General features: G+C 39.4%; 1 protein-coding gene across 2 annotated transcripts in view; it reads right to left on the bottom strand.

Moving 5' to 3' along the window:
* The window catches only part of cog5 (component of oligomeric golgi complex 5), a 77,574-nt gene extending 64,607 nt beyond the window's left edge, over positions 1 to 12,967 (bottom strand). Inside the window, exons 1-6 of one of the 2 annotated variants that reach the window (XM_088003411.1) lie at positions 12,860 to 12,967; positions 12,396 to 12,535; positions 10,923 to 10,980; positions 10,351 to 10,405; positions 9,618 to 9,687; positions 2,186 to 2,306 (exon numbers count right to left, since the gene is read on the bottom strand). In XM_088003411.1, coding sequence (XP_087859537.1) covers positions 2,186 to 2,306; positions 9,618 to 9,687; positions 10,351 to 10,405; positions 10,923 to 10,980; positions 12,396 to 12,535; positions 12,860 to 12,905 — 490 coding nt within the window. In that variant the 5' untranslated portion in view covers positions 12,906 to 12,967. The remainder of the gene's footprint in view (positions 1 to 2,185; positions 2,307 to 9,617; positions 9,688 to 10,350; positions 10,406 to 10,922; positions 10,981 to 12,395; positions 12,536 to 12,859) is intronic. The other variant, XM_088003410.1, reaches the window with a different exon arrangement.
* Positions 12,968 to 17,769: the final 4,802 nt, after the last annotated feature.

A 17,769-nucleotide genomic window follows, 5' to 3' on the forward strand; every position in this document is an offset into this window, starting at 1 on the left:
ATATAAAGTGGATATATTTAATTATTTTTGCCACGGCCCGGTACCAATTGGTCCACGTGGACCGGGGGTTGGGGACCACTGCTCTAGATCATCCAAATGGTCATGGTCAAACTTAAGATGGGCCTGGATGTGTGCTGATTTAAGCAGGGGAACCTTCTGTGCCATGCATGATTTTTAAACCATGACGTCTTAGTTTATTACCCACAGTAACCTTGGAAACAGTGATGCCAGCTCTCTTCAGGTCATTGACCAGCTCCTCCCGTGTAGTTCTGGGCTGATTCCTCACCTCAGTTAGAGCATTGAAGATGGGTCATGGCTGGGTCTTCCAGAATGACAATGATCTGAAGCACACAGCCAGGATAACCAAGGAGTGGCTCACTAAGAAGCATAGAAAGGTTCTGGAGCAGCCTAGCCAGTCTCCAGACCTAAACCCAATAGAAAATCTTTGGAGGAGCTCAAACTCCATGTTTCTCAGTGACTTCCCACAAACATGGCTGATCTAGAGAAGATCTATGTAGAGTAATGGGCTAAAATTCCTGCTGCAGAGTGTGTAAACCTGGTGAACTACAGGAAATGATTGATCTTTGTAATCGCAAACAAAGGCTGCAGTACCAAATATTAACATTGATTTTCACAAGTATTTAAATACTTATTTGGACCAGTAACACACAAATAAATTATTTAAAAAATCATACACCACAATTTCTGGATTTTTTTTTTTTTAGATTATGTCTCACAGTGTACACGCACCTAAGATAAAAATTTCAGACCCCTCCATGATTTCTAAGTGGGAGAACTTGCAAAGTCGCAGGGTGTTCAAATACTTATTTTCCTCACTTTTTCAATTTTAGGGAGAATCAAAGTGCTTCTGTGTTCTGGAGCACAACCTCACACATACGTTCATGCACACAGTTTTCTAATGATTATAAAAGGCTGATTGAATATAAACAGATATTTTAAAGTGTGCCTAAACAGACTTTATCAAATATTCTAATGATATCCATGAACAAATGAAGATAAAACTGCACAAATGTTTGCAACAAAAACTTCAGATGAAGCATACCACAAGCACAAGTAAAAGAATGCATAACAGGATTTCCCCCAGAAAACTTGCTAAGCCCAGTGGTCGGGGGGTCGAGGCGGTCCACCATCTTTTTGTATTAAAAGATGTTAAGTTGACAGGAAATGTAAAAGTATTACTGTGTAATTTTATGTTATGGGAAAAGATCTCCAGTGAAATGCTATTTAAACCATCACATTGAGCTGCGCAACCAGAGCTAACGCAGCAAGTTTTAAACCTAGATTCTCCAGAGGATCATAATTCCTCACAGTAAGTTGATGTAAATATCCATACACCTCAGCCTGTGTCCAGTTTGAGTGAAAGGAGGCGCGCGCGATCCCGCTGAGGTAAAGCAGCGGCAGCGCGCGAGGCAAAGCGCAGAGGCAAAGCGCAGAGGCGCCAGAGGTGTGATTGGTCCGCGCTGTCGGCTTTAAATGCATAAACTATAAACCTATCTATTATAAACCTATCCTTTAGGAATAAATCTGCTCTGCTAGTGAAATGCTAAGAGCAAAAGAGACGCTTGCAGCCCGGCTTTAAAAGAAAAAAAGATTTTTTTTTTTTTCCCCTAGACACTTAAACAAGCAGCGCTTAGCCTGGCAGCGGGGATAGTAAAGCATGGCGGGCCGCCAGGTTTATAATACACTGGGGGAAACGTTAAGATGGCGGACACGCTTAGGCTGTGAAAGAACTCGTGCTGTAAAACAGGGTCCTGCAGCAACCTACCAAAAGCTGCTACAAGGTGTAACATCTTGGGCGGGCAGCCAGCTCGTTGAAAACCAAATGGTGGCTGGTGAAGGGAGTGCATGATAAAGCATGACACCTACTCTAGATAGGATTTTATTACAGGACACAAACCAGACCTCTATCATCACAAGGTTCTCCAACAGCTGACCTGAGAGAAGGCTGCAAGCTCTTCAAAAGGCTGACACCAGCTGCTATGCTTTGCCCAGCTTATTGGCCAAAATCCACAACAATGAATGTGTGAACATTATGTAAAAAAATATTTTTGTTACAAATTCACATACTGCACATTAAGCCTAAAGGATTTTCTATAGATTTGAAAATCACACACTACTGCCTGACAGAAATGAAGTGTAAAAACATTTAAAGAAAAGGCCTTACCCAGTTCATTGATGCTCTGAGCAGCCTTAGTGATCTCCCTGCTGCCACCCTGCAGCTGGCCCTGAAGCCTCTTGCTCAGGTACAAGATGCGTATGATCCTCCGCAGCAGGTCACAGGCCACCTGGAGCAGAGAAAGACATGCTGTGAGCTGGAGTCAACAGATATAATTACCTATGTAAATTACAGGACATTTATATAAATACTGCAAACATGTTTGCACATTTTGGTCAGTTTAACATTTATCAATAAGAAGGAAATATATATATACTGGTAAATTTTAAAAGTGATACATGGTTTCAAATAGGGATGTGCCGATCAGGTTTTTTCCTGCCGATACCGATCACCCATGAGGGCCGATACACCGATACCGATCACATAATTATTATTATTATTTTTTTTATTTTTTTTTTTATCATAAACACTACCGGTTACATTATGTGGAAAAAGGAACCATGAATTCACCTTAATTTAGACAAAAACTTGTTTTTAATAACTTTTTCCAAGAAGAAAACTAAACCAAACAGGCATTGTGCAAATTGTACTGCTATTGATACTATCTTTAACAGACTGATAACATATGAAGGCTCTGAAGAGGCTAAATAATGCAAAGAGCCAAAATAAAACCTCTCAACATTGCCAAAAAAATTCAAGTAGAAAACTTAACATTCAAAGGCAAAAACAGGTTCCATTACAATAAACAATCCAGAGTTACTGAATGAAAACTTCTTGTTAGCATGGCGGCTAGCTGATTACTGCTAGCTCTGATTGGATGTTTCTGACTGAGCGGAGTAATTATGCAGATCAGGGAGGAGATCGATTTTTTTTTTTAGAGATTATCTGTCTCATGTTAGGACAACGAAAGTTTTAATACGTATGTAAAATGTATTTTTTTAGATTAGATGCTGCAGCTTTAAGCAGAGGTTCGGTGTGAGAGTCACTACCAGGTGGAGCAGAAGCGAAGCTCCGTCTGTCAGATATTACGCAGAGTGAAGAAAAGAGGAGACCAGCTGCACAGGCAGGCAGCGAAATGAGATGATCGGTATCGGCAACAAGAGCCAATGATCGCCGATCACCGATCATGCACTTTTTCACGAAAATCGGCCCGATTATGATCGGTGACCGATCGATCGGCACACCTCTAGTTTCAAACATTTTTCTTTACAAATAACTTCAGTGTGGTGTGCATTTGTATTCAGCCCCTGCTGTTTCATCTGCATGTCTTCAGTTCAATTTAAAAATACTTTATATGCCAAAGAAAAATTTATTTTTGCTACAACATTTCTATGGCTGAAACTAATAATCAGATTAATCGTGATAAATCATAAACTGATTATTAAAATAATCGTCAACTAATTTAGTAATCAATTAATCGTTAACTGAAATATAAAGAACTAAGAAAAAGGCCGTTACTAAGAGCAGTAATTAAGTCAAAACTATACCAATTGGTTTGAACTTTCTCCATCTCTCACTACTATTTGGTCCTGCTCTGCTGCCATGAAGCCCCCTGCTCTTGGATTAAGGGTCATAGTTCAGGTATCATATTGCAACAACTGTCCATAAATTGTCCATAAATAAAACAGTAAGAACAAAAATCCTTTCAACTGCACAGAATCCAGAAGCAAAGGGAATGATTGTCGAAACATGATTGTGAACCAGAATAATTATAAACAGAAGTCTACAAAAAAGAATAAATCAAAACTAGAAAAATCTGCATTTCCTGTGAAAATGTAGTGTGAATGCTGTAAGCTGATTTTTTCTTGTGAAAATTACAGAAGCATTTCAAGTCAACTGCAGAAGTCTTACAGAAATGCAAGAAATAGACAAAAGCAACAGAAGAAAATAAAAGTCTGCAAAACATGCAGAGAAAAAGAAGAGGAGTGAAAATGTTCACTTAATGCAAAAATCCCAGCAAAAGACTATTAGGAACCGGTGCAGAACACTGCTTACAAAGTTAAACTGAAATGTCACGGCATCTTATAAGGCAGGGGTCCCCAAACTACGGCCCGCGGGCCGGATCCGGCCCGCCTCCACATTTGGTCCGGCCCCCTGAACAATACCAGAGAGCATTCAGATTTTTTTTTTTTCATTTATTGTATTTTCTGGTTTATATGTGGATTTTTCTTCAACCACCAGGGGATTCTTTAGCAGGAAGTGTGTCCTGTAAACTGTGGGTGTTTTGTTTTGCATGGCGCATTGCTCCAGGTTGAACTCTTCGAAGCGATGCCTGTAAGTAGCAACTTATACTTCAAAACGAGCCTTTATGTTAACATATGAGAAATTAATATGTTATAGTTACATTCCCTCAATGGAATATATACTAGTCAGTCCCAGTCACCGTTTTACTCATGGTTTTTGCCCATGTGCTTTCTGGGTAAAAATCAATCAAGAAACACCCCACTGTTATAAGGTAAAATTAGCTAAAAAGCTAAAGCCAGCTGACATACTAATGCTGGCTTTAAAATACCCCATAAAATGTGAAAAACCCCACATAAAAGCTAAAATTAGTTAAAAAGGTAAAGCTACCTAAAATACAAAAGACCCGGTCCCCTTTAGTTTTTAACCGTGTATGTGGAACAACCAACAGATTCAGAGTTTGCCACCTTATCGTGGTGGAGGGGTTTGAGTATCCCAGGGATCCTAGGAGCTATACTGTCAGAGGCTTCGTGCCCCTGGTAGGGTCACCTGAGGCAGACCGGTCCTAGAGGAGGAACCAAACATAAGGGGTCTTCACAGCCCAAAGACCCCTTATGATGAAGAAGACCTTTTTGTAAACTGTGTTCCTTTACCCAGACTCGGGTCACTGGGACCCCACCCTGGAGCCAGGTCTGGAGGTGGGGCGTGCTGGCGAGTGCCTGGTGGCCGGGCTTTTACCCATGGGGTAGGCTCAGCCCGAAGAGGTTCACCACCTATGGAAGGGGCCAACGGTGTCGGATGCAATGTGGGATGGGTGGTGGTCGAGGTCGGGGACCATGGTGATCCGATCCTCAGTTGCAGAAGTTGGCTCTTGGGATGTGGAATGTCACCTCTCTGGTGGGGAAGGGTTGGACATACTTCCACTCTAGAGCTGGTCATGGTGAGAGGCACCGGGCAGGAGTGGGCATTGTTGCCTCCCATTTTGGTGCCTGTACTTTGGAGTTTACCCCACTGAACGAGAGGGTAGCCTCCTTTCACCTATGAGTGGGGGAACAGGTTCTGACTGTTGTTGGTGCTTATGCGCCAAACAGTTCAGATTACCCACCCTTTTTGGAGTCCAAAGAGGGGGTACTGGAGTGTGCCCCTACTGGGGACTCGCTTGTTCTGCTGGGGGGCTTCAACGCTCATGTGGGCAATGACAGAGAGACTCCCATCCTCTCCACCTTTTACAGAGGAACCATTGAGAGTCTGCTGACCAGAAGAATCTCCAACTGGTCTGGTAGCTGCAAGGCCTCAGACCGAAAGTCTCTGCGAAGACTGGTGAAGACAGCCGAGAGGATCATTGGGACTCCACTCCCCCCCCCTATCCAGAAGATTGCACACAGACATTTTTTAGCCAGAGCAAACCAGATCGTCTCCAATTCCACCCATCCTCTCCATGGTCTGTTCATCTGGTTGGCGAAACGACAATAAAATAAGTTTAAGTTTCGGTTCCCGTCCAGGTGTTTCAGTTTCCTTTCACAGTCCAAAATTATGACAGTTGAGTTAAGTAGTTCTAAGTAGATCCCGTGTCTCTCTGTTGCCCTTACCCAGTGATAACTAGAAATAAGTATCAGAAACCTCACAACCCAGCAAGGACATAGACAATTGATAAATGGATGGATGGATGGATGGATGGATGTATGGACCGACATATAGTAAGGACAAAGAAGAGAAAGTGGAAGACAAAGATTTATTGTTATCAAAGGGAAAGCTGAAAATCAAAATCCTGAAAGGATTCCTCACTAATACATAGAAATCCTCATTCTATTCAAACTTAAGGCTCGAGTCTGAGACGCTGAAAATGATTACTCATACATAACACCAGGGCCCCAGAGAGTGCCCTCAGAATCACACTGACCTTTTTACAGCCACTGTTTTATCAATATTTAATCATGGTTCCTTCTTGACTGCACAAACAAGTAAACAGTACCTCAGTGTTATGACCAAGCAGCACCAAACAGCTTGATGCTTGGCAAAACCCTCATCTTGCCCACATATAAAGCAAAGCAAAAAAAAATTTCACAACATTTGCCCTTCTTCCCCATACGTCTTTCACTGTCCATTAGGGCTGTTGTAAACGAATATTTTAGTAATCGAGTAATCTATCGATTATTCTTACGATTAATTGAGTAATCGGATAAAAAAATTATAAAATGAAATATTGGTAAATCTGGCATAATACCGGTGTTACTATCGGATATCAATATCAGTCCAATTTTCCATATTTGAGCATCCCTAACAGTTGCTTTTTTGTAGTTTAGAAAACTAACCTGTAACAATAATAGCTCACTTTCTAAGTTAACCAGAAGAAAAGTTATAGAAAAATCTGAAATTATATTGAATTTAATAACAAAGAGGCAGGCTCACAAATATGCTTATAAAAAATGTCTACAATGCAGCTTTTAGTTTATGTATTCATCTTCAGTGAGTTTAATAGATTAATTAAACTCACCTTGCCACCTAACCTGTCACGCTTTGGGTTTGAAAATACGGGAAATGCCGCCTGGAGTGGGAGGAGAGGGCGAATGAACGAACGTAAGATGGGGTGGAGGGGAGGAAATAGACCAGCGGACTGACGAACCGTTAGACCGGGGGACGAACACGGGGGGAAGCAATACGGGATATTTACGACACCTTCACTGGTCACACTCAGAAACTCATCTACCAGCCATGTACGATGCGCTCCGCCACCCGTTTCTTCAGACCGGGATATGAAATTTATTGTGCGGTTCGTCGGTAAAGCTACATTTACACGGTAAGCATCAGCTACTCAGCCGCCCGCCCTGTTCAGGCTATCCGCTCACCTCAGCGCTCTTCCCGCCGTTCGCTTTCAACCAGCAGCCCCGGAGGAGAAATGCTGCCGTACTCCAGGCATTCCCCCAGTCATTTTAAGGATGCTTATTGGTTCCCCAAAAACGATAAAAAGTCAGTCAGTCATTATCATCAATCAATAAAATCCCCACGGGCCAATCTTGAAGATTGGACTTTATGCCGCTGAGACTTAGCTTTTGTCAACAACTCAGAGGCGGAAGTGAGAGCTCCGCGCAACGCAAATGAAGTCCCGGCCGGAATAAAACATTCCTAACTAATAAAACATAAATTAACGAAGCTTCGAGGCAGGTAAATTTTCCTCGAGGAATTTTAGTAATCGAGGTACTCGAATCATTCGAGGAATCGTTTCAGCCCTACTGTCCATACATTTATATTCCTACACAGTCATACAAGCAGATTATTGTGCAAAAAAGGATTATTCATAAAATCAAGAAAATCATAAACAACCCTGAGCATCCTCTTTGTGAGACTGTCATGAAAGAGAGGGTATTCAGACAGAGGCTTCTACACGTTCATTGTAATACAGACTGTTGCAGAAGATCCTTCCTGTCCACAACCATCAGCATCTACTCTCGTCTCATCAGTTTCCAAAATCGCATGCAAAAAAGAAAAAACCTTGTAAAAGTGCACTCTCTGTGGGACACTGCCGGATAGCACACCAAGTAAAAAAGTAGTGGAGTCCAAATTACCCTGTTTCTTAAGCCAAAGGAAGGGCTAAACATCCCAAATTTTGTTTTGATGGTAGCAGCTTGGTCTCCTGCAAGAACCAGCAGGAGTAACTGTTATTTCTGTTATTAAAAGAAAGTATGCATCAATTGTAGTTTTCTGGATGTTCACTGATATTTAAAAAGTGTAAATACGTGTGACGTATTTGTGTGATGTCGTATTGTACACGCTCAGTATTGTGCTTAGAAAACATCCAAGATGGCGTTGTGGCAAAAATTTTTCCAAAATATGGTTATATTTCACAAAAAAAGGTGATGCTCGGGCCAGTTGCAGCATGTATCAAACAATAAACAATAAAATACCTCCATCATTCTCAAACAGTTGACCACAAAGCAACTAATTTGTACGGATGTAAAGTTTGATATGTTGCTTACTGCTTAGTGACAGCAGTGGCTCTCGAGTGAGGGGTGGGGAAACCTGCGAGCACAGCATCTCCTACAGTGAATGTCCTGAGTAACTAAACTCCGCTGCGTCCTGGTTATTGTAGTAATGTTAGCAGCAAAGTGTATAAATAATCTCCATCAACAATTACAGTCATAGTCAAATAATTAGAATCTGGTTTCCGATGAAGCTCGTTTGTTAGGCTAAAAGCATCTTTTGAAGTTACGTCTGTCATAAAGGCAAGTAGGAGTAAAATTTCACAAGTGAAAATTAATAACATCTGAAAGGATTGCCGTTTCCTCTCAAATGAAATAACATCTGAGAGACTTAAGGTGTGTTTTCCAGTTGGACACACCTTAAGTCTTGAAAGATCCTCCTTGAAAAGGCAAACATGCAGTTTTGTCTGCACAAAAATTGTTGATGTGCATTTTATGTTAAAATGTTCATTTGACAAAGGGATTTTTTTAAGCTAGCTTTAATTTTGTTTGTATTAAAGAGTTTATGTCCCAACTCAATGAAAATTAGAAGAAATCAAATCAATAAGTGAGATTGATAATGAAATTGGTATCAATAAATTATCAATTCCCAACCCTCCTTGTGGAAGTAGAAAAGATGGGTGGATAAGATCGGTTTCACAAGCAAGATCAATCACTGACAACCAAAATTAAAGAAACTGGGGCCAATCAATCTGCGCTACTCACTCTCTGTCCAACCCCAGCACTATTTGTTCTTTATGTCTTCATCCTCATCTTAACTGTCTTCCCCTGGCTTAATATCAGTGCCCATTCCCAGCCTGGGACGACAGAATGACTGCTGTATCTGAATCAAAAGTCTTTTGTTATGTAGCAATTAATTTTATGCCACCCTGCAGTCATTTAGTAGATTATAACTTCAGGATTGCATGTAAACCTTATTATTCAAGTCTTGCACAAAATATAGTGATGCACCAAATCCATCCAAGTCCACATCTCAGCCTGATTGTTTTATAGTATGACCCCAGGATGGCCAATAAAAGCATGTGTGGCAAATGCCAAGAAAGCTACTTGAACTGAGGAATACCTATTTCCAGGACACAAAAGAGATGAAGGTTAGATCAATCAATTATATTTGATCAATGTGTTTTATCTTTTGATTATGACAGAGTGCAAAGGGAATTCAAGTTAATTTTGTTGACGTACTCACACCCTCTGATATGTTTATTTGATCCAAGGCATAGTAAGAACCTAATGAATCTTACTATGCTTTGGAACAGAAAAACACCTTTTTAGCAGCATTGTAAAACATAATTCACAATCACATAGATTATGTTTAAACTTACCTGCAGTCTGGCTAGCTGAGTGATTCTGCCCACAATCTTGTTATAGGGATCAACAATCTTTGTCCTCATTCTGGAAAGAAAAAATTGTTATAACTGACAATCATCCAGGTGTTTTCCACCTCAGGAACTTCTCCAGTATACAGAGAACCTATCTAGTGTTTTCATTATTATGCAGCAAGAAGGCTATAAAAGAAAATAAATATTAAAAAACAAACACTTGAAGACAACAAAGTATACTTGGAACCCGAGATTCTAACTCAACTGAGAAACTTTTACTCTTTGAAGTAATGTTTAGATTGGGACTGGGCATCCAGGTATGAAGTGGAGAAGCTTTGTGGCAATTAAAACCCTGAAGTTAAAGACTACTCTAGGTAGTATGGCCGTAGAATATTTTCTACACTAAGCGGAAATGGCTTCTTCATTTCTAAAGAACCTGTCAGCTACAGACTCCATCGGCTCACTGCATGTGAAAAAAAAATTAACACAAAGAGACATTGTGATCTTCAATGATCACAAACTGTAGCATATAAACATGTATTGTTTTCATCAATAGTGTTCCAGCATCTGAAACAGTGTCAATAGCTGACTTTATCCAGGTCCTGATGGTTTCTGGTTCAGCTGGTATGTTCTTTCAAGTTCCTGGGATCATTCAACCTTGAGATTCAACTCAGCTCTAATTGATCAACAGCCAAATTCCATCTAAAACACACTGATCATTCAGTTGATTATTTACCTCTCAACAGCGGCTTGCAGTGCACTAATCCTTGTCTGCATCATCTGAAGAACCCCTGAAAATAACAAAAGATTTGTCTTTCAGAATATTAGATTTAAAGAGCTTACTTATTAGAATGCACTACCTCCATCTGGTGGTAACAATCAAGGCTCACCGTTTTATAAAGATGTTTTTCAAATCTATTTTGTAGGGATGTAATATAACTAAAGTGCTGCAATATTTTTAAATATTTTCTACATTCTCTTTTTTACACACACAAACAATCTTGAATTGCCATGTCAACATTTGATTTCCTTTTGGGATCAGTAAAGTAGTTTTGTATTTGAATGCTAAATATCTAATATATTCAAATTTATGAATATATTAGCACACCTCTAATCAGCAACAACAACTAACCTCTATACTTCCTTAGTTATTTAGATATCATCTTCCGCTTATCTAGGATCGGTTCGTGGGAGCAGTAGCCTAAGCATGGAGACCCACCCTTCCCACTTAGACTGGGGAGAGGGAACCCATTTCACAATTACAGGAACCAAAAGCAAAGTGCAGAGTAAAAAAAAGTGGGTAAATACCTTCAAGAGACTCGATCCCTGTAGCCTGAGCCAACAAGTCTTCATGCCTTGCCACAACCTGGAAGGAAAGGAAAATTTCACACACAATCCACAAATCTTGATTGAAATTTAGTGTTCATTTCCATAGAGTGATGGAATGCAAAACTAAGGGGTAGCTAATACCCAAGGGGTATTTAGTTTGTTGTGATGGAGTTTGATTTTAGGATGAAGCAATCAATGCTAATCAGACCACCTTAAAATCATGTAATTTCTAAGCATGAATAATGCTTAGTCATTTTAGTATAAGAACTTATCGAAATGCTTGTCAAATTCTGAGTTTGAAAAACATAACTTCATAAACTAAATCACATTGAAGCAGTCAATTACAGAAGAAGAGATGATCAGTCCTGATTCAGATTTCTGAATTTCTTTGAGCTGCCGAGTTTTATTTGAACTGATTCTGACCTCTGCTTCTCGGTGCTACAACACACACAAACTGACTTGTGTAAACTTAAACAAATAAATAGCAATAAAGGAAAAGTACACAAGCTTCATGGGTAGAAGTGGAATTCTGAACCAGCACAAAATTAAAGAATGACTAGAAAAATCCACATTTTCACATCAAAATACCTTTATGTGTTTTTTACTAAACTCATACACAAAGATTATATCGTTTGTTGATATACTGATAATTAATGATCAATCGGTTGATTGATAGCATAATTAGTTATTTCTCATATCTGATTTCACTCTAAGCAAAAGAACTGACTGATCCTCCTCCAAGAGAAGCTTTATGCCAGATTTTTAACAGGGATTATAAAACCATTTTCACAGATGTAACTCAAAACTACCATTGAGATATGAAACTGAAGTCAAAACTGAATTTGCCACACAGCAACAGACTGTATTGTGTTCCTACAGAAGAAGTCAGTCAACAGTATTTAATTATTTAAGATGAGGTCAATAAGTGAGTGAAAATGCATATCTTTTCTAAATGGTCGACAGATAATTAGTAAATGAGTTATACTTCTAGGCATCAAGACTATCAAACATAAAAATCAAGTGAGATGTAAGAATATGAATGTTATGTACGTAGAGAAAGCCATGACATCCGTCATGCTTAAAAAGGTTAAGCATGACATTCTATGCCATTTCTTCCCAGTTGCTTGATTAGTGACCCACCCCCTCAAAAATTGCTTTTTATCCATAGGTAGCACTTTTGAGAAGTTTTAAAGACGTGCATAATGTACAGATACCCAAAACACCACTTGCTGCTTTTAGGTGAAGCCATGTTATTTTGGAACCTGCATGAATGAGCTTTGTGTTATTTAAAACTTCATTTGATGCTCTATGAGATGAAACAGTTTGTAATGACTTACAAACATTGTGAATGTTGCTAATAGACCCTACTTGTGCATTTGTTTTCGAATGGTTTTAACAGATGCAATGTCAAAGCCGGTTTCTGAGTGATATGAATGAAGCGGATGTTAGTACCTGGCTGTGCAGCTCCTTGTCAAGCTGGCTGATGCCCTGTGCCAGCTTGGCCAACTGCTCGGCGATGACGGCATGATGGATAGCCTGTGCTGTGTACGTCTTCACGTCAAAATCTTCGTCCAGGAAATCCGAATAGCACTCTGCAAACAGAGCAGTAGGTCATTACATTTTCCCACCACCATCCAGCAGACCAGAGACAGAACCCGGGTAGTCTGTCAAAAAACTGAGTAGCTTCTGTGGATCACTGCATTAAAAGAACAAGAGTGTCGATTAGGGCACTAAAACCATTCCAAACGGTACAAGCTGCACTTACTCAGAAAGAGAAGAATAATTTAACATGTACAGGAGCTGAAAAAGTTAGCCATGTAGCAAAGCAACCCTATCCATTTTTTATCGTCATGTATCGTTTTTTGTTGTTGTTTTTATTGTTAGTTTGTGTGTTTCGTTAAAAAAGACAAGCTCACCATCTTTCAGAAGTGAATTCGTGGAAACTTCTTTACCGTCCTCCATGTTGACACTTCCGTGTGTGACGTACACTTCTTCTGGTCAGCTTGCAAATAGATTTTTGGAGCAGTGCGCCACTTCATGGCCATCTTGTGCGAAATTCTGTTTCCCTGGGAAAATCTGTTCCCCTTGTGTCTGGAGCTCCCACTGCAGCCAGAGAGGTAGAGTTTAAGTTTAGTACTATTTTTAATCTTCAACAGAGTCAGAGTCAGTCTTTTTTCAACTTTTGTCATGTTCACTTTAGCCTGACAAATAAAAGTCAGTCACCAAACACTGTTCGCCAACACATTGTGTGTATTTATAATTAGGCCCGAGCAGCTAAGCGCTGCGAAGGCCTATTGAAATCGTGCTGCTTATTTATTATTATTATTATTATTATTCAGTGATTCTTGAGAATAGGGACAAAATGGGTTTTAATTTTCCCATATTTTTTTTTTAATTATTTCTCAACCTTATGTATGCAAATATGACAAATGTTTAGAAAATATGAAGATGCTAAGGTACAGGCTCCCAGTTGCGATTTTTTTTAAAAAAAATTACATTTTTAATCGACCTGACCCAATACTTTGTCATCACCATCTGACAAAAATAAATCTAAAATGATTTTTAAAATACCCCATTAGTGATATTTTTACTCAATTTACAGACAAATGCTTCTCAAGAAATAAAATAAATATTATTTAAAACAAAAAACAAGAAAAAGTCCATCTGATGGAGTTGACAGTGCATGACGGAGTTGACACAGAACTGAAGGTGGTGACAAACTAGTGAGTAAAATGAAAAACTTGGTACATGTGAAGTAATGCAATTCATGTAAATACATTAAAATGAATTAGTTGCACAATTAAGTGAGATTTGACAACAATTTCACTGAAAGAGTCAGAAAAATTCTGACGGAGTTGACATCTGACGGAGTTGATGAAATGCCAAACTACCTCAATTTATATGATGTTATTCTGAAGGAGGCCATATTGTAGCTCGTCAGGTCCATGAAATATTTACATTATACCAAAATTAAGCTTTTATTTCGCAAAATTTCATCAAAGTTTTGTAAATTGTCAGTTATGGAGTTGACACATCATGGTTGTGACAAACAACTTAGGAATAAAACAGAAGAAAAAACTAAAGAATAACTTAAGCTAACCGGAGCTAACTAGCCCTCCTAGCAAAGGAAGAGAAAAGACAACGTCATGGGGTCCTCAGAAGTTCTGGTGCCCCCCAATAATGCCTGATTTTTTTTACATTCTTTTCATTTCTGACGGTGTTGACAAAAACTAAGGACAAATTTCAACGGAGTTGGAAAATATCTAAAAATTATTTTTATTCAATTTATCGATACTTTTATAATTATTTATATGACTACTTATACTTAATTGTCATAATATATAATTTTAGTATTTCTTTAATTGTTTTAAACTATAAGAATGTATTGAATTCTGCTCCTGGACAAGGGATTTTACAGGCATCATCCACCGACTACAATGTTTAAAATAAAAAAATATTCAGCAAAAAAAAAGAAAAATATACATTGTTGTGCTCACATGACCCAGGTTAGTTTAGTTAGATATTTGAAAAATATATATATTTTGTGTATATTTTATTCAAATTTCATGCTTTATCCATAGGACCTGTTTTGTCCCTACTCTCAAGAATCACTGTATTATTATTATTATTATTATTATTATTATTATTATTATTATTATTATTATTATTATTATTATTCCACCGTCTTTACGCGCATTTTGGAGGCTTTATCATATTCAAAAACTCACCAAACTTGGCGTACGCATAGAGCCCGTGTAAAATTCACATATTTTAAGGTCGTCGCAAAAATCGCTAAAGAAGCGGCTCAACGGCGCCACCTGGCAACTTTCAAAAGACACTTTCCTATTACCTTACTTCATCGTAGAGACATGAAAGTTGGTACACTTGTAGAGCTCCACAATTAATGTCATAGTGCAAGTATACAGAAAGTCGGCCATTTTGGATTGAAGTTCCGATTTTGACCCCATTTTGACCGTTTGCAGCCTTCGCGTTTGATCGAAGTCCTCCTAGGGATTTTGATCGATCGGCTTCAAACTTGGTCAGATCGTTCAGAAGGCATGGCCAATTAAAAGTTATCACAGGTTTGCATCGCTGTGCTTCCTAAAGGTTCAAGTATTCACAATAAAACACAAATCTGTTATAACTCCTACACAAAAACGCACAGACACCAAACGTTCAGTGATTGATCATCATCGGGTCCTTTTCAATACCCAATGGTAAAATGATGACATCCCTTAGGCCACACCCCCTGAGAACAGGAAGTGTCATATTTTACTGTGAATGGTCGCTATCTGACCCCTTTGACCTAATCAACATGAAACTGTGTCCACAGACAGAAGATATGTTGGTGTGTTGTGGACTCAAACCTCGTTTGGTTTCGATGGAGTAGGTGGGCATGGCAGCTTAGCGAAGTGACCCATACCACCGTTGACATACATTTGGTTCTAGATTCCACAATTTTGAGCCAAGTTGCACCAAACTTGACATGGGTGATCCTGGTTGGATCCCTTACGATCCTATATTGTCATCGAATGACGTCATATAAGCCGCGCCCCCTCAGAACAAGAAGTGCCTTTTTTTTTTTTCCTCGGAAAGCTCCATCTCTGGCTCTCTTGACCTAATCAAGATGATTCTGTGTTGGATGACAGAAAACAAGTTGGTCTCACTTGCTTTAAAGTGGCAAGAGTTTTCAACGGAGGGCGTGGCCATGGCGGAGTGGCGACGTGACCTGTAACGCCATTGCCATACGCTTAGCTCTAAATTCCACAGTTACAAGCCAAGCTGCACCAAACTCACTATAATGGATCCTTATTGGCCTCCCTGACAGGAATCCATAAGAATATTTGGTGGGCGTGGTCGAATTTCTCTATAGCGCCCCCGAGAATATTTTAAATGATCAGCCCCAAGCCATGCTTTAACCTACAAATATGAAACTTGGTACACGTGTATCTTGTCAGGACATACAAAAAAAGTCTCTTGGAGCCATGGTGCAAACTCAACAGGAAGTCGGCCATTTTGGATCAAAGCCGTCATTTCCTGTTTTTCATAGACGTCGCATCTGATTGAACTCCTCCTGCAACTTTTGACATAGACTTCAAACTCACTCAGCACACTCTTGAGAAACTGAAGGTCATAAGTTATCACAGGATTTTTTGTACATCAAAGCATGTGGGCGTGGCTAAGAGCCAAACTTTGACTTCCTATGTCTCACTACAGACCAGTCCTCATCACATTTAGGTGGTCAATTGATTACATCACCTTAGCCCCACTTCCGACAGGAAGTCACCTGTTTTTTCAAAAATACATCTTACTTTTACTCTATGATTCATATGGGTTTAATCCTGTGCCAACTGACATAAAATGACATGATGATGAACTCTGTCAATACTAGCTGAAGTGTGAGCATGGCAAAATGATGAGTTGTAGTCTCTCGCCATATGCATATGATTGTCTCTAAATCACACATGAAACATCCGATTGGCACCAAACTGGATATGTATGACCTTTATTCACCGCTAAAGAGCCCAACAGCTTAGAATTGTGATTTGACTCCACTGAGCCCCCTAGGTTATTCCATCAGCTATATCTCCTCACTACATCGCCCGATCTGCAGGAGATGTTGCGTGCTTTACCAGGGACCGCTAATGAAAACACAGTGCAGCTAATGTCAACATAAGTCACCAGATAAAGCATCAATCCAGCTGTTCAGATACACATACATTCTCCCAAAACCTTAAATATAAAAGCAGCCCATGCAATACAGAACATTGTATCCATCCAGGACATGCTAACATAATTATATAAATATACATTGTTATATGTTTTTTTTTTTTTTTTTTACTAATTGTGTTTTGTGAGTTAGAGTACAAAGATTCACTAGTTTTGGTTAAAAATAATATTAAGTATTTCAGTAATTCACCAGCAGGGGTCTGTATTGCTCCACCAATGACAAAGACATGGACGGGGAAACGGAGTTTTCAGAGAAAGAACTGAAAACTCAGAGAACTAAAGATGATGAATAACTACACCAGTACCTCGTCACTAGGGGGTCAGTATTACTCCACCAATGACAAAGAGATCGACGGGGAAATGCATACAGTCGTCTCTAAATCATGCATTCATCATCGGATTTCCTCGTAACTTTTTATGATTGACACTTGTGAACCTCTATGGAGCCCAATAGCATTGAATTGCAATTTGACTCCACTGCGCCACCTAGGTTAATCCATCAGCGATATCTCCTCGCTACATTGGCCAATCTGCAACAGATATTTTGTGCGTCGTCGGGGAGCACTGCTGATCTGAGTACGTCTTGGCGGACGGGTGCGGGAACTGCGCGAGAGCGCCTGCGGTGGCTGGCGGGCGGCGGTGCGCCAGTCACGGACATTAACATTGACATTTAAGTCAATGTTATAACACAACAATAACATTGACTTAAATTATCTGACACAAGGGCCTATATTAGAAATGAAACAATATAACACATATTATAAAACTTGTATTATGTGTTATAACATTCATCGGCAAAGTTTACATAAGTGGTAAAGACTATTATTTATATTCTTTCACTCTGTCAAAAGTAAGATACATCCTAAATCTTCCGTTTTTGTTTTGATAGTTTCCTAAAGACACGATGTGAGGAAGAAGAGGGAGAAATCTATAAAGAGAGACGGATTCACTGCAGCACGGATGAATCTCACATCGGATTTTGGACTCGTCGGCTGAAAAACATATATATATATATATATATATATAGACAGACAAGATGGTAATGGCGAACCAACCAGACATTGTGGTGGTGGATAAAGAACAGAGGAAAGCCGTT

Source organism: Poecilia mexicana, unplaced genomic scaffold (assembly GCF_051168715.1).
Source record: "Poecilia mexicana isolate PSO_F unplaced genomic scaffold, ASM5116871v1 scaffold_23, whole genome shotgun sequence".
Lineage (NCBI taxonomy): Eukaryota > Metazoa > Chordata > Actinopteri > Cyprinodontiformes > Poeciliidae > Poecilia > Poecilia mexicana.